Source organism: Pleurodeles waltl, chromosome 2_1, assembly GCF_031143425.1.
Source record: "Pleurodeles waltl isolate 20211129_DDA chromosome 2_1, aPleWal1.hap1.20221129, whole genome shotgun sequence".
NCBI lineage: Eukaryota > Metazoa > Chordata > Amphibia > Caudata > Salamandridae > Pleurodeles > Pleurodeles waltl.
In genome coordinates this window covers 489,798,083-489,816,218 of record NC_090438.1, presented here as the reverse complement: position 1 = coordinate 489,816,218, position 18,136 = coordinate 489,798,083, and the positions used below count along the sequence as shown (strand labels likewise).

The 18,136-nt window shown below is 44.5% G+C and overlaps 1 protein-coding gene across 1 annotated transcript in view; it reads right to left on the bottom strand.

The window, feature by feature from the left end:
• LOC138265760 (gamma-aminobutyric acid receptor subunit alpha-3-like) overlaps positions 1–18,136 on the bottom strand; it is a 1,591,340-nt gene that overhangs the window by 1,232,457 nt on the left and 340,747 nt on the right. Inside the window, exon 3 of the mRNA XM_069213778.1 lies at positions 6,024–6,145. Coding sequence (XP_069069879.1) covers positions 6,024–6,145 — 122 coding nt within the window. The remainder of the gene's footprint in view (positions 1–6,023; positions 6,146–18,136) is intronic.

Here is an 18,136-nt window from a genome sequence, read left to right as displayed (position 1 = left end):
TGACTTGACCTTTTACCATTCATACCTATATGACTGTGTAGTGATAACCAACTGACTATTTTGGTTTTATATCATTGTTGAAACTACAAAAAAACGCTGCTCGTGTATTCATTCCTAAGCCTTGAAGAAAAAGAAAAAAGAACAGATGATGAACAGAATGCTGAACAATGCAAACATTCTCCCCCAGTCACAGAGATCTGGGTTTAATGAATCTTTTTTTTACCCACCACTCCACTGCAGTTTTGACCTAGCCATATGCAAACCAGTCTAGACCCTGTTTCCCAGGGGGACAGTTCTGCCCGAATTGCTAGGCCAGGTTCTCCCTGGACCACAAACAAGCATCCTGGGAATGGTTTCAGGGTATCACCCCTCATCATCCAGGCTAGTTTGAATCCAGTGGTACACTGAGCATAGGACCCACGTCTGGGCATACCCTTCCCACTCAGGGCAACAAAAGCAAACAGAAAAAAGAACAGATGATGGACGGAATTCAGAACGATGAAAAATTCCTCCTGCCCAGTCTCAGAGGTCTGTGTTTAATCCATTGTTGTTTTGCCCACCACACCGCCCCAGTTTGGACCCAGCCTTATGCAAATCAGCCTTGACCCTGTTCCCCATGGGAACAGTCCAGCCCTAACTACCAGGCCAGGTCCTCCCTTGACAGGAAACAAGCATCCTGGGACCGATTTCAGGTTATCATCCCTTGGCAGCCAGGCTAGCTTGAATCCAGTGGTGCAGTGAGCACGGGACCCACCTCTAAGCATACCCTTCTCATTTGGGGCGACAAAAGCAAAAAGAAATAAGAACAGATGATGGACGGAATGCTGAACAAATCAAACATGAAACCTTAGCCAGCAAAGGAAATAACATAATAAGTCTGAAATGCAGTGCTCTCTTTCGATCTTCAGGAGCTCTCTAGTAGGTGCACAGCGCAGTGCACCCCAGAAATGACATACAGTCCAAGGCTCTCTCAGGTGATGGAGCAAACTTTAAAACGGAACCCAGTTCAGGAGTTTTACTTTATTCCGGTCATATATTTTAGTCGAGAAATTTTGGATTCTTGAATGTGTAGGATTGCTGATCACATTAATTATGGGCCAGCAGCTCACATTACACAAAGTGCTGCAAACTACAATAACTGAACTGACTCAATTTATGCCTCATGGCATGGTGCCAGTTAGACAACGTCCATGTAAGTTGCCATTTTCCGCCTGTGGCTGGATCTGGATGAAATAAAGGGTCCATGGTGGGAGTTCAGCAACCTTAGAGCTACTCTGAGGGCATGCGCTGTCTTTTCTGTGTAAATATGCTCACAGGCTTCTTTGCTATGAAGGTGAGATTTTCACTAGTAAGACCATTTTTAAGGGGTATACTGCTCTTTGCTTACAAGGCATGGAAATTAGGTGTACGGTTTTCTTATGCATGTCACTTGAATGTGTACACTTGGCACTTTCAAGGTTATACAGTGTTTATGTGGGCTTGATTATGAGTCAAATGGAGCAGTATCCATGGGAGGAATGCAGTGCCTCCTAACAACTGGCCCAGTGTTCCTGCACCGGGATTTGCAAAGTGTGGAAACAGTGGTCCTAATTTTACTGTTTGACATACTTACCTGTAAAAACCAAATGCAGATCAGTCTGCAAGTCAGCCAGGTTCTTGTTTCACTTCCATCTACAGAATAGAGAGAGCACTGAATGATTGCTAGGCAACAGCTTTCAACTAACATGTTCCTGCACACTGTCCCACAAAGGTACTCCTGGAAAAGTTAACTTATGCCATACAATAATTCGACCTCTAAAACTACCTTATTCATAATCAATATATGGCCTTCACCACAGTTACAAAATATTCTAATCCCCTTTTTTCTGACCATCCAGTGTTTTAAGTTAGGATGAAATGTATGACTAAACTGTCCTTACATAACTACATTGACTTCACACATTCACACTTGCTTCATACTTCGGGCTCTATCACAAATGGGCAAGCATGAGTTGTCCTTTGTCAGGTGAAAAACAAGCTTACATATTTTTAACTGAACCCTCAGAGTTGGATGGACTGTGTGTGACAAAGGCATAACCCACGGTGGCTGGTGATAGGGGTACTAATCTCCAGGGGGATGGGCTATGGTTCCTCAGCATATTCAGCCCAGAAATAAGCCATGTTGGAGCACCACACATACTGACGCTGCAAGAAACACTTCTGTCCACAGTTTCTACTTCCAGACTCTGATGTGTTGAAATATTTATCTTCTGAATGGAGCATAAAACCTAGAATCGTTTAGCCAAAGTGAAATTTGTGCCATACAATGAATGGTGCCAATATATGTTGTTACGCTCAGAATCCTTTAAAACCAGCAGAAGGTCAGATTACCTCACCTCATTTTGCTTGATGCAATATGCGAAGAGTTCTAAAACATTTTCTTGGTTTCCTTTGAGTTCCCAGGTCAGCAATGGGGACCCGAGCCATTGCACTGGAGCTTTATTTGTCTTAGACCACAGAACTATTACTTTAAAATGTCGAGGTACCTTTATTTTCCTTCTATGAGTGCACTTTTAGCTGCCCTTTCATTTTACAGAAGAGATGCTTATTCCACAGAGCTTGTCTGTCACTTTAGGTTGCACATTGTGTTTGTATTCTTTACATGCTTAAGGTTTGGCCTCCAGTGGAGCAGCACAAAAAGAAAATAACAGTCTGTCAGACCTTCCTGTTGTAAAGGTCATTTGGAGGGGCCAAGCAGAAAACAGAACCCCCCCTTCTATGTCGACAGCATTGTGAGCTGCTTTAAAAAATGTTTACATTTTTGGAGTGTGACCACAGGGATAGATGTCTGCTGTTCTTGCTTGCCACCATCCCTAAACTCATATCCTTTTTTAGAGGGACACAAATAATGACCTGCCAAATTAATATTCCTAAGGCACTTCATTCTGCGAACCCTTGAGAAAAGACACTTAGGGGGTCATTACAACCCTGGCGGTCAAAGACCGGCAGGGTTGTTTTGGCGGATTTCACCACCAGCAGGCTGGCGGTGAAATCCCTGGTATTACGACCACAGCGGAAGCGCCGCGGTCGCACCGCCGGGACTGGCGGTTTCCCGGCATTTTAGTCCTGGTGGTTTCCCGCTACTTTAGTCCTGGCGGGAGTAATCCTCCAGGGCAGCGCTGCTTGCAGCGCTGCCTAGGGGATTACGAGTCCCGCCAGCCTTTTCATGGCCATTTTCACCGCCATGAAAAGGCTGGCAGAAAGGGGCGTCGCGGGGCACCTGGCATGGGCAGTGCAGGGGCCCCCTGCCACGGCCCCGTGAAAAGCGTGACGGATGCAACTGACCCGTCGCACGGCCGCAACACCGCCGGCTCCATTTGGAGCCGGCTCCTGTGTTGCGGCCGAGAGCCCCGCTGGGCCACCGGCCCAGGAGGGATCTCCTGATGGGCGCGGCAGGAGTGCGGCCACATTGGCAGCCGCCCGGCGGTCCGCCAAGGTCATAATGACCCCCTATGTGCCACAACCTATCAGTAAAGGGGTTGCTTGACAATCAGGTCAATGTACAATTTGTATCCCCTATTTGTGACCTGACTCTTTTGAAGCTTGAGCCGTACTTTCAAAGAAAGACATGCTTTCACAGAGGGTGTACTTATCCATCATTACTTGTTATGAGAATACAGGCCAAAATAAGGTCATTGCTTGATGACCTCTGCTGGGAAGCGCTGCCACTGCAATAAGTATGTTCCTACTATGTTTGACATTTACAAATGAGCTTGAATTTAACAGGTAAGCCCCAATACCACATTTTACATGGTAAAGATAGATTAGAAATGGGTTTAATAGATTGATAATATGGTTCAGTTCATATTGTATTTCTAAATCACAGAAGTGACTTTGTAGACATATAGGGCCAAATGTACAAAGCCTATTTAATTTTCTTAATGGTCCAAATCAGTAGTCCGGGCCATTAAGAAATCCAAACTGGGCCTTTCTAATGTACAAGGCCCTTTAAGGAGTCGCAGATTGTGATTTCTACCCTGTAGAAATCACAATCTGCGATTCCCTGAAAAGGAAATGCAAATTGGAATTTCCTATTTGCATTTCCTATTCTGATGTGCAAAGCATTTCCAAAATGCGATTTGGGCTTTTTGGAGATGCAATTACCACCGACTTGAAGTTGGTGGTAACCAGTCTTGCGTGTGCTCGAGTTAGGGTTATTCGCGTTTTAAACACCTAACCGGACTTTTCTTCCCACATTAACTGAAAAATAAAACAGTTTCACATATGCTAGCCCACAGCCACCATGAAGTGTGACGAAGACACACAAAAGGAAACAGAAGTTTGCTCGCAGTGAAACGTATCGGCAAAAGTGTGAATATCTATGTAACAGGCAAAAGTGCAATTAGCCATGTAACAGTGTCAATGTCATTCAAAGCGCACGACTCCTGCCCCGCGAGATCACGCTGCCTGCAAAATAAAGATAAAAGTAGGGCAGAAACAATATGGAAAACATGGAAACGCGCATGTTTTCAGTAGTTGGCCGGTGCACTTGTGGAGGGCTTAACACTGGAAAAGGCATGACAAATGTATGCCTTTTACTAACTAAATGAAGCGATTGTAAAAGGTAAGCCCACGAACCAACCAAACTGATGGGCATGGTTAAAAGACCATAGAGAGATTACACCAGGAACAGAGAGCTTTGCGCTCGACCGTAAAAAAGCACCCCAACGTGCTTTTTTATTTGCAATAAAACACACATTCCCCTTAGGTATATGTGTGCTCTACAGGTGCACCTCTATTTTTTGGGGTGCACCAATGGGGACCTTTTTCCCCTTGCCATCCGTTGTTTTGCATTCCTCAGATATAAATTTCTTATTAAGAAATCGCTATTTAAGCAATATAAAACTGGCCCTTTGACTCAAATGCAATGGGATTTTTTTAATACCGATTTCCTAATAGCGATTCCTACTTTGTAGGAATCGTTATTAGGAAACTGGTGTCTTTGTACATAGCATTTTGTATTTCTTAAAACGCGATTTATATGAAGTCGCTATTTAAGAAACAAAAATTGCATTTTTGTACATCTGGCCCACAGTTATTAACAAGATTTCTTTATAAAAGGACATATCAGTAATTTGACATATTTCTGAAGATTGCACAGAACAGGGGCGTGGAGAAGGTAAGGAAGAAAGATTCACACCAGAAACAGGCACTGTGAATCAGGCTACATCTTTAATGCCGGTTGCTTTTACTCATGGGGAGCAGGATGCTGATAGATTACTTTAAATGTATGTACGACATTCTTCCTGGGCATGGCTACTTTACTGTTCGTTCTCTTGCAGTTAGAATATCTACCAAAGGGCAATCTTTTCTGCCCAGAATCCTCTGCCCATTACCCAACTAAGTACAGCTCTGTACCCACCTGTTATAAAATATGCCATGGGGACACAGCACAAATGCAAAGCCTCATGCAGCTGATGAAAACACGCATTCTCTATGTACACAATATAATGCTATGTAAAGGCAATATAATTCTATTCACCATTCAACATGGGAAATTTACATAGAACTGTGCAACATACTCTTCTGGAAACATCTTCATAACTCAAACTGCTATTTCGACCTTTGAGAAAATGTTTATTCTTATACAGATATTAAATATATTTGATTTATTTGACAGTCTGTGAACAATGACTCATCTGTCCTCTATGGGGAACAAGCATGGTCTTCTTCAGGCTCCCTCACCTCTCTAGAAAGCTACTCTTCTTTCTTAGGACAGTGTTAACCGACATAATGAATGTATTCCCTTTAAGGACCATATGTACGAACACATTTTCCCATAGACACAGAATGGGCAAAACTGCTTGCTACATCTGGCCCTAAAAGTGCAGGTTGCGCTGAGCACTTCCCCTACATCCTAGCAACATTTATCAATCGAAAGATGTACAAAGCAATGAAAGATGCATGATTCAATGCACCCTATATGGTAACATGCATTCAAGTCCTCATAAAAAAATATCTGGAGCAAAGAAATCCCATCTGACCTCCCAAGCCGGGCCGCAGCCGGTTATCATATCCATCCAGAAGTCGGTCAAGAATGCGAGTGAAGATGGTTATGTTGTTAACTTCATTTTCCTCAATGTCTGGCGCATGCTTCGGAGACAACCTATGAATTAGGGCAAGAAGGATAAGGATATTATTGTAAAAAATATGATTTCGAGCTGTTCTTGTTTAATGACTAAACATGCAAGTCCCTGATTAGACAAAAGCGATTTTCATTCACACTATGTCCTGATTTTACAACCTGCTGCACTAAATTATTGATGTTACTAAATAATTCAAGTATACATTTTCTTTATCTCTAAATACTCAATAAGCACAACTGTCAGTCAGCAGGATCATATGAATAATTGCATCTTAAAACTATGCATTTGTCTGTCGAATCCTCTTACATCATTATTCTCCTTTCTTGCTCATTTGGGAATGGTCTCTAGCTGTAGGGTCTTAGCTCTCCATTTTATACAAGTCTTCTACAAAACAAGTAAATACAAGTATATGGAAGCATGTTCTGGCAGCTGGAGGCTAACCGACTTATTTATGATTTATTTCTACATAAATCACCCCCAAATTTCCTTTCTAGGGGGTCTGTTTGAATTGCATGAATAAATATTTGTAAGTCAATATATGTCGTATTCTTCAGGGTGATATCACGTCTGTGTTGTTTTCAATTGAAGCTTAACACTATACCTTGTAATAGAAAAACGTTTTATTTATACAGTATCAGATTGTTTGAACGTAATATTTGTATTTACTAAATAGGGGGCCAGATGTATCAAGATGCAATTTTGCATTTCCTAAATAGCGACTCCATGTAGATCGCTACTCAGGAAATGCAATATGATATGCATGATATTACCGATTTTCTAAAATCGGAGTTTCTATTAGCAAATCACAATTAGGAAATCCCATGGCATTTGTTCCAATTGGCAGGTTTGCAGTCCCAAAATAGTGATTTCATATTAGGAAATCACTATTTTGGAAATGCAAAACCAAGGATGGCTTTGGATAATAGGCCCCTGTGATGCACCGCGAAAATAATAGTGCACATGTAGAGCACACAAATGCCCTAGGGACAAGTGTGTGCTCTATTACACTTAATAATAGCATATTTAGGAGCTTTTCTTTAATTGCACAGGGTTACCATCGACTTGGAGTATTTAAGAAATGCTTGTACATGTGCTCAGGAAATCGCAAATCTCTATTTGCAATTTCTAATTTGGGGATTGCAAAATGTGATTTCTACTGGATAGAAATTGCATTTTGCTATTACCTAACTGACTATACATATGGAAAGGCAGTATTGCATTTCTTAATTGACCTAAAATGTGATTCAGTCTGTTAGGAAATGCAATTTCCTTTTGTACATCTGGCCTATAGTGTGCTAATTTAGATCATGAAGGAACTGAACATGGGGTGTGGCTAAAGCAGACAAGATGGCACGAGCTCACTATAGGAGCTCGGCTACCAGATTCCATGATGTGGAAATCATTACCAATCCTCAGCAGCCATCCACTCTTTCCCTGCCCTAGAGAGCCACTGCCAAGTGAGATGGGGCACCTGAGTAACCTTGTGTGGCTGTCAGTGTGCCTGCCTCACACCATGATCTGGCCTGCTGTGTGGTTTCCACAGCTAGTCCTTGGAGGTGTTGGTAGTAATGGTGACCAGCATCAGAGTGCAGCCCATGCCCAGAGCTGCTAGAAGTAGGTGCCTGACAGGACACCCCGTGGCTGTCGAGATCACCATGTGGGAGACCACTGTCCTGTGGGGCCCTACACAGATGCAGTGACCGCCTGCTTGTTTTTTGGGGAAGCGGGCCATGGTGAGACAGTTGGAGATTGTGGCGGTTTGTGCTGTGACCTACTCAAGACCTGGCACCTGGAGAGCTGTGACCGAGGGACCCAGAGGCATGAGGAAGGCCAACATTGTGGCAGTGTGACCCTGTGCTTTTGGCCCCATTCCTTTTTCTCCCCCCTCTCCCAGAGGAGACTGTGGATCCAGGCAGACTGCAATGGCTGCAGTGAAGATCCTGCAGTCTCCCCAAGCACCAACACTCTCTAACAAAATAGGTGAGATACATCAGGATTGGAGGCTGAGAGTCCTATGATGAGGATAGTATTAATGGGGACTCGTGGAGGCACCAGGGCCATCACCCCCTCGTGACCTTTGCTGCGGGACCAGAAGTAGGCTGCGGGGCCCTGTTGTTCCAGGCCATTATGTCTGTAGGCCTGTGATAACTGCATATACCCCATTCCCTTTGCCCAAATGTGGAGGGGCCCGGTGCAGTAGTCTGGGCATTCATGCAGGCCTTGCTATATAGTTCCCTGAAAATGTGCTGAGGGGTGTGTTTGGAACATCCTATTAACTGATAGCCTTGTGGCAGGTGCTGAGGCTGTGTTTGCCCATGTGACTTTTGTGGACCCCCATTAAAGACTTGTACTGCCTTTGACTGCACCCTTTGTGGTACTGGACTGCTCATACTGCATTGGGCACCTAAGCTATTCGGCCCCTGCAGCAGGCCCTTTACCTTGTGCAGAGGCCTCCCACTGCAGGAGACTGCTACCAAGCACACCGAGGACTATCTCTCCTTAGTGTTGGAAGCTGGGACTCAGCTATCACAGAGTGCGAGTGCTTGCATTCAGGAGTGGGGCCCTCCCCCTTTACTTTTTTCTTCCCATGGATACTGGTGCTGGCTGGGCGGCAGAGATGGGGAAACTTTGTTCTGGATCACGGCAGGCAGCAACGCATGCCCAGGGGCAGCCGATATTGCCTGCATGAGACACTGCCTCTACAGGGCCGTCTGTGTGATCCTCCACAGTAGAGGTAAAACTGGCAGTCAGGCTTATCTCAAGGGCAATGTGGAATGTATTTGTAACAACACACACAGTAATACAGTGAAAACACTACAAAATGGACACCACACCAGTTTAGTCAAATAAGCAATATTTATCTAAATCAAACAAGACCAACACTACAACAATCCAACATGCACAAGTCAAGATATACATTTTCAAAAGAATAAGAGTCTTACTCCATAGAAAATAATGGAAATGTTGATTTTACACAAAGTACCTTGTTTGCGTCAAAAATAAAGCTGAACGGGCAAGTGTGCGTCAGCAAACTCAGCAATGAGTTGATTCCTTACTCGCAAGTGAGGCCGTGTGTTGTTTCTTCTCCGGTCGGGTAGGCGATGTGTCATTTTTCTCTCCCGCAAGACAACAATGTGTCGATCACACAGGTTTGCCTTGATTTTTGACACCCAGCAATGATGCGTGAGAAATCCAGTCACAGGGTGTTGGAAAATCCTGCTGCGTTGGGATTGCATTATTATCAGCAGCTGCAAGTGGGTGTTGCATCATTTCTCCAGCCGCGATGCGTCGATCTTCCAGCCACGGTGCAGGTGGAGGTTCAATTTTAGCTGTGAATCAGGTGACGGATCAGTCCTTGTTCTGACAACTTCACCTTTCAAGGGTGCAGGGACTGGATGGGGCACCACTTGGCAGGGCAGGAGTCTCGGCAGAGGGTCCAGGTGCTGACAGAGGAAGTCTTTGATGGCCCTGAGACTTCAAAACAGGAGACAAGCTCAGTCCAAGCACTTGGAGATTCTTCACAAGCAGGAATATACCACAAAGTCCAGTCTTTCTCCTCTCTCAGGTAGAAGCAGGAAATGCAGGTCAACCCAGTAAAGCACAGTCAAAGGGAAAGGGGCAGTACTCCTCCTCCAGCCCTTCAGCTCTTCTCTTTGACAGACTAATGTGATCTAAAAATCTGGGGTTTGTGGTCCACTACTTATACCCTTTCTGCCTTTGAAGTAGGCAAACTTCAAAGGAAGTCTCAGTTGTTCACTAGATCTTGCCCGGGCCTGGCTCCAGACTCAAACCAAGTGATTGGAGACTGCATTGTGTGAGGACAGGCACAGACCAGGCAGGTGTAAGTGACCACTCCTTCCTCCACTCTAGCTCAGATGGTTCAGCAGTGTTGGACTTTCTTCATTTTGCAGGGTCAAATCCAGTCTTTTTGCCTCCTGCCTATTTTTTCTGACCTGTTTTTGTTGGCTTTTGAACTCTGAGCACTTTACCACTGTTAACTAGTGCTACAGTGCATATGCTCTCCTTGTAAATTGTACTGTTGATAGTTTTTTCCATGATTGGCATATTTGATTTTCTGGTAAGTCCCTACTACAGTGCACTAGAGGTGCCCAGGGCCTGTAAATCAAATTATTCTAGTGGGCCTGCAGCACTGGTTGTGCCACCCACATTAGTAGCCCTGTAAACATGGCTCAGACCTGCCACTGCAGTGTCTGTGTGTGCAGTTTTAAACTGCCAATTCAACTTGACATGTGTACCCACTTGCCAGGCCTAAACCTTCCCTTTTCTTACATGTAAGACATCCCTAAGGTAGGCCCTAGGTAGCCCCATGGGCTGTGTGCGGTATATGTTTAAGGTAGGACATATACTAATGTGTACTATATGTCCTGACAGTGAAATACTACCAAATTTGTGTTTCACTGTTGCAAGGCCTATCTCTCTCATAGGTTAACATAAGGGCTGCCTTTAAACATGATTAAAGTGGAGATTCCCTTTGGGAGCAGATAGACATGTGGAGCTTGGGGTCTCTGAACTCACAATTTAAAAATACATTTTTTAGTAAAGTTGATTTTGAGAATGTGTGTTTGAAAATGCCACTTTTAGAAAGTAGTCATTTTCTTGCTTAAACCATTCTGTGACTCTGCCTGTTTGTGGATTCTCTGTCCGGGTCAGTTTGACAGTTGGGCTATTTGCACCTCTCTCTAGACAGTGACACAAAGTGAGGTGGGGTGTAGCCTGAATATCCTGATGAGCCATCTGTGCGAGGAGGGAGGGGAGAAGTGGTCACTAACACCTGAAAGGGCTGTGCCTGCCCTCACGCAATGCAGTCTCCGTCCCCCTGGTGTGTGTCTGGGGCCTGGCCTGGGCAAGGCAGGATTTCACATTCAAAAGAGACTTTACTTTGAAGTAGGCTTCTGTTCCCTTTGGGAGCAGATGAACATGTGGAGTTTGGGGTCTCTGAGCTCACAATTCAAAAATACATCTTTTAGGCCTACTTTAAAGGTGAAATTGGGTATAAGAAGGGCACCCAAAACCACAGACTTTAGAACACTTCTAGAAACCAAGGGGAACATCTGCCTGGAGAAGAGCTGAAGATCTGAGGAAGAAGAGCTGCCCTGCCTGTGACTGTGCTTTGTGGAGCTATCCTGCAGTTGCTGCTTCTGCCAGAGTAAGAAGGCAAAGACTGGACTTTGTGTGTCTTCCATCTTGTGAAGATCTCCAAGGGCTTGATTTAGAGCTTGCCTCCTGTTGTTTGAAGTCTCAGGGACTTCTCTCTGCCAGCACCTGGAGCCTCTTGAAAGACTCCTACTCTGCCCTGTGGTGCCCATCCAGCTCCTGGGAGCCTGAAAAGAGAAGCTGGCAGCCGAAGAGGAAGAAATCCACAGACAGAACGGCGTGTGCGGAAAAGATCGACGCAACTCCGATCTGCGGATGGGAAATCGATGCGCCGCCAGCTCTGTGGCTGAAAATCGACGCTCACCTGAAACGCGACTGAAGAATTGACGCATGGAGCTGCAGAAATGACGCGCAAGATCGCTGATGGACGCTGGGAGATCGCAACCTGTACTGCGCGGTTTTTGGATCATTGTGCAGCTGGATTTCTGACGCAAGTATCGCTGGGCATGTAAAAACAACACAAGGCCTGCCCGGACCTGAGAGTGCTGACCAGATTGACGCATCACTCTCCAGCGAAGAGAAGAAACGACGCCCACAACATGATGAAAGGAGAAACGACACAAAGTCTCGCTCGTGAGTGCAATCGATGCATCGCAAGCCCTTTTTGACGCACCCTCGCCCGTCCGGGGTTATTTTTGATGCACCAAAGGTACATTTTCACGCTAACAGTGTTAGTGTGTGTTTTAAACTACATAAAGACTCTTTTTGCTTTTTAGTTGATAACTTGACGTGTGTATTGTGGTTTTTTGTCATTTTGGTCTTGTTTTGTTTAGATAAATATTTTCTATTTTACTAAACCGGTGTTGTGTCATTTTGTAGTGTTTTCATTAAGTTACTGTGTGTGTTGGTACAAATACTTTACACCTAGCACTCTGAAGTTAAGCCTACTACTCTGCTAAGCTACCAAGAGGGTAAGCAGGGGTTAGCTGAAAGTGATTTTCTTTAACCTTGACTAGAGTGAGGGTCCTTGCTTGAACAGGGGGTAACCTGACTGTCAACCAAAGACCCTATTTGTAACATTGTGCATTCCTGCTTGTGAACAAGGACTTGTCCTGAGCTTGCCTCCTGTTGTTGAAGTTGCAGGGCCACCAAAGATTTCTGCTGTGACTCCTGCCCTGCCAAGTGGTGCCCTATCCAGTTCCTGGGCCCTTGAAAGGTGAAGATGGCAGACCAAGACTGAAAATCCACGCAGAAATCGCTGTGTAGGGAAAATTTTGATGCACCTTCCGAGACACGGCCGAGAAACGATGCACCACCAGCTTTGCGGCTGAAATCTACCCTCCACCTGCATCGCAGCTGGAAGATCAACGCACGTGGCTGTAGAAACAACGCGCAACACCCGCTAACAGAGGCTTATAATGTTACAACTCACATAGCGCGGTTTTGCTAATACTGTGCAGCAGAGTTTTCGACACAAACCTCAGTGGGCGCAGAAAAACAACACAAAGCCTGCCTGGACCCAAGGTGCTTGTCCAGATTGGCGCATCGCTTTCCTGCGGAGAAGAAACGATGCATGCTGTCCCGACCGGAGGGGGAACAAGCACAGTCTCACTTGCAGGTGAGAAATCGACACATTGCTGCTCTTTTTCACAGCACACTTGCCCATGCAGTTTTATCTTGATGCTACCCAGGTACTTTTGAAAGCTAACAGTGTTATTACTGTTTTCTCAAGGATTTAAGACTCGTTTTGCTTTTTAATTCAGAACTTGACTTGAGTATGGTGGATTTTTGTCATGTTGGTCTTGTTTTGTTTAGATAAATATTTCCTATTTTTCTAAACCTGTGTTGTGTCATGTTGCAGTGTTTTCACTGAGTTACTGTGTGTGTTGGTACAAATACTTTACACCTGGACTCTGAAGTTAAGCCTGCCTGCCTGCTCATGCCCAGCTACCAATGATGTGAGCAGGGGTTAGCTGAGGGTGATTCTCCTTTACCCTGACTAGAGTGAGGGTCCTTGCTTGGACAGGGGGTAGCCTGACTGCCAACCAAAGACCCCATTTCAAACTATCAGGATATGTAGTCTACACCTCAGCTCCTTTTGTGGCACTGTCTAGAGGGGATTCATAAATAGCCCAACTGTCATTCTGGCCCAGACAGGGAAAACACAAGCAGGCAGTGTTACAGTATGGTTTAAGCAAGAAAATGGCCACTTTTAAAAGTTGCATTTTCAAACAATTTAAAAAACAACTTTAACAAACAATGTATTTTTAAATTGTGAGTTTGGAGACCCCAAACTCCAGCTCTCTATCTGCTCTCAAAGGAAAGCTGCACCTTAAGGATACTTAAAGGCAGCCCCCCATGTTAATCTGTGAGAGAGATAGGCCTTGCAAAAGCAAAAAATGTATATTTGGCAGTATTTCACTGTTAGGGCATGTAAAAACACACAAGTACATGTCCTACCTTAAACATACACTGCACCCTGCCCATTGGGCTACATAGTGCCTGCCTTAGGGGTACCTTGCATGTATAAAAAGGGAAAGTTTGGGACTGGCAAGTGGGTACACTTGCCAAGTTGAATTTGTCAGTTTGAAACTGCACACACAGACACTGCAGTGGCAGGTCTGAGCCATGCTTACAGGGCAACTCATGTGGGTATCAAAATCAGTGCTGCAGGCCCACTAGTAGTATTTGGTTTACAGGCCCTAGACACCTCTAGTGAACTTTACTAGGTACTTATTAGTAAATCAAATATACCAAATGGAAAAGCCAATTACACATACATTTTCACTTATGGAACACATGCACTTTAGCACTGGTCAGCAGGGGTAAAGGTCCCCGAGTAACAAAAACAGAGTCCAGCACACAGCAAAAACCTGGGAAATAGAGGCAAAAAGTTAGGGGACACCATGTCAAGGATGGCAGGTCTAACAAGTGCCCCCACCAGCTGAAAGTAGGGAGAACTAACTAACCTCTTGGGAGTTCTCTTCACTAAAGAGGAAGAATATGGACAGACCATCAGCACTGGCGTGTTCTGTTACAGGGCAGTGTTGCACAGTAATGTCCACCACCTCAACAGTCTTAGGTTCTCACCCCTCATCTGCATTAACCATCTGAGGGGCATGTGGTTGGTCTGAACCTGGAAATGAGACCCAAACAAGTAGGGTCTTAGCTTCTTCAGCGCCCACACCACAGCAAAAGCTTCACGCTGAATTGCACTCCACTATGTTCCCTGGGAAGTAACCTCCTACTGATGAAGACTACAGGTTGATCTAGGCCCTCTTCATTTAGCTATGGCAACACTGCTCCTATACGTGCTCAGAAGAATCAGTCTGCATGACAAATTCTTGAGAGAAGTCATGTGCCTTCAGCACAGGTGCCGTGCACATGGCTGACCTTCAGGGCATCAAAAGTTGTCTGGCAAGACTCAGTCCAGATCACTTTCTTTGGTTGCTTCTTGGAAGTTAACTCTGTTAAGGGAGCAACAATGGTGCAATACCCCTTAACAAACCTCCTACAGTAACCTGGGAGACCTAAAAAGGCTCTCACCTTAGTCTGGGTCTTGCGAGGCTCCTTAGCCAGAATAGTGTCAATCTTGGATTGTAGGGGAACCGCCTGGCCACTCCCCACCTGATGCCCCAAGCACACTACAGAGCCCTGCCCTATTTGACACTTGCTAGCCTTAATAGTGAGGCCTGCCTTCTGCTGGGCCTCTAACACTTTGCAGAAGTGCTGCAAGTGTTCCTCCCCAGTGGAGCTGAACATAGCAATGTCATCCAGGTAGGCTGCACTGAAATCATCCAGTCCACCCAACACCTGGTTAAACAGCCTCTGAAAGGTGGCAGGGGCATTTTTCATCCCAAAGGGCATCACCCTAAACTGGTAGTGCCAATCTGGGGTAGAAAATGCAGACCTCTCCTTAGCCCCCTCAGTCAGAGCAATCTGCCAATATCCAGAGGTCAAATCAAAAGTACTTAGATATTTGATAGCCCCTAATCGATCAATGAGCTAATCAGCTTGGGGGATGGGGTGCACGTCAGTCTTCGTGACCACGTTGAGTCCCCGGTAATCCACACAGACCCTGAGTTCTGTAGTGGCACCAGAAGCTGCAGCTTTTGGCACCAAGACCACAGGGCTGGCCCAAGGGCAACTAGAAAACTCAATAACCCCAAGAGCTAACATTTTGGATACCTCATCCTTAATGCAGGCCCTAACCTTGTCAGTCACTCTGTAAAAGTTATGTTTTACTGATGGACTGTCCCCAGTGTTCACATCATGTGTGCACAAGTGCGTGACCCCCCCGGATCAAGGAAAACAATGAGGCAAACTGTCCAACACCTGGCGACAGTCCTTCTGTTGCTCTGTAGTCATTGAGCTGGAGATGTTCACTCCTCCACAGACACATCTTTCTCCTTAACAGACTTCCCGAATGGTAATTTGGGCCAGGCAAACACCACTCTGAGGTCACAAATGGTGTTCTGGCAGACCCTGACACTTTCTGTAGCAGGCTGCATAGCCCTATCAAATTGCTCATGTTACTGTGCCTCCTGTATTATCTCACCAACCTCCCCCTGTAGATCACAAAGTTGTTTTTTCGTTCCCTGACACAAATCATAAGGAACTTTATTTGACATGCTTCTCCCAACAGGGTGGCTCTAGTTGAACTCTATCTCAATACTGAGCAGGGTGGTCTGGACATGCCAATTTTTTAAGATTACTACAAGGCATCCCAACTACAGTGGTTGTCCAGGTTGCTGAAGGGCCGCCAACTGGAGGACACAGCATCAGCCTCTCCCTCATGGGACACACTTTGAGTGTTACATTTGTTTCCCCCATATACTAGGATGCTGATGCCTCAGCCACCCTTGATACGTATGGTATACTGCTATTTCTAATGGAGCCTCTTCCTTACAAGATCAGCAAAGCCTTATGCACCGGCCCACTACTCTTAGGCATGCCCCTCGTCACAGTGATAACCTTGCAAAAGACTAGGTCACTGGCACAATGTCAGGGTGCACACACTTGGTTACCTCTACTGTGACGGAGTACTCCTGCAGATGGAGGAGCTAATAGCAGATGATGGTCTACCTCTAGGCCAGTTCCTGCTGTACACCTCCATCATTCAGTCATGGGAGACACACTGGGGTGATAAACAACAGAAAATGGGATGTGTTTAAAAAAGGAAAACGAACATGTTTACAAATAGCCTACTACTAACTGTTCTTAAAGAATGTTTTTTCATCAGTTACAGAGAGGAAGAGGTCCCTCAAGGGCCCCTTCCTGTTTGTGAATAAACTATCACCTCCCTTGAGGTGGCGCAAAAATGCATACCTTAAAGCATGAGTATTTAGAATGAACACCATTAAATTCCCCTTAAATACGCCTTCCAAATAGCAATTCCATTATGTTTCCAAACCCATTTAATGATTCGGAAAATCTTTTACAAATATTTAAATGGATTTAGTATATTTAAAAAAGTAATTTCAGCGTTCACAAACCCTCTGATTTTCGGAATCTGAGGGTTTGAGAACACAAGAAACCTGTGTATATACTGCCCTTAGAGCCTGATTTAAGGAAGTGGCACTGCACCCAATGCAGCGCCACTTTCCATGCACATCTTAGCGACGCCCTAACGCCACCATCTGTCTGTCGTATCTCAGATACAGTGCACCATGGTGGTAGTTAGAGAAACTAGTGTTAAAATTTTGGAGCTTTGCAGGACTAGTGTCAAATATTTTGACGCTAATGCTGCAAAGCCCATTGAGGCCCACTGGAAACAATGGTGTGCCTCCTTTTAACATCTGGTCTGAGCAGACTTGTAAAGTGCCAAAAAAATTACGCAAAGAACTTTCTTAGATTTCTTTGCAGCATTTTGTCAGCCCCTCTAACGGGGGAATACATTATGACTGGCACAGGCATAATGTAGTGCAAAGGGTTAAAAAGTGACGCAATGCATGCATTGCGCCACTTTGTTTATGAAGCGTGGTGATTTTGGCCTCGTTGGGCCACATTAGCATAAAAAAATTACATTAATGTGGCGCAAGGAGGTGCTAGGGGCTCTTAAATCTGCCCCTTAGTTTGGTATTGCCACAATACAAAAACAGTACTCCTGTATGGTTTGATATGCAAAAATGTTGCTGCACTTACAACAACATTGGCCATGATTACAGCACACATGATAGATTGATAGCTTTCATGGCTGGCTCATGACAGTATCGTCAAGGTAAACAGGTATTTTTGAAAGTTTCTAAGTTTACATTTAGAAATTATTTTACGCAAATGTCCCCTAATCCACAGATATATTCTCATGCATACAACTGAAACACAAATGTTGAAGAAATAACTTTCTGTTTAAAAGTGAAGAATTTTTATCATATTTCTATGTGACATTTATTTCATAACTTGTAAGCTATATCCTGCTGCAGGCCAGACCCCTGCCTATTTTTGAACTGGGCTCTCTCTATGAATTTGCTGTCTTGTCCATTACTATAAAACATGAACAATTTGTTGAGCAGTCTGTGTTCTATTAAGTTACTAGAGACATCATATAAAAATATTCTACAAAGGGGTGTGCGAAATTTGTGCTATTTGCTTTTATAAAAATTATGTGAAATTTCAGGAAATTTATATGAAATTATGAATAATTACATGAGATGCAAATCTATTATCACTGTATTTTAGCATGAAATATGTCTTTGTGCCAATGTTTGATGTGAGGGCAAATTTTACACTAACAAATAGTCCTAAAACAGAAACACACTGCGCAAAACACCAGCTCACTTTTTGTTGTTCCTGTGCATTTATGGTCGTTTTTCTTTTACTGCGAACAGCATGCAATCACATTACAAGTATAATGTGAGATTCCTGAAATTACGAGATTTACACAGGCTTAATTCTAC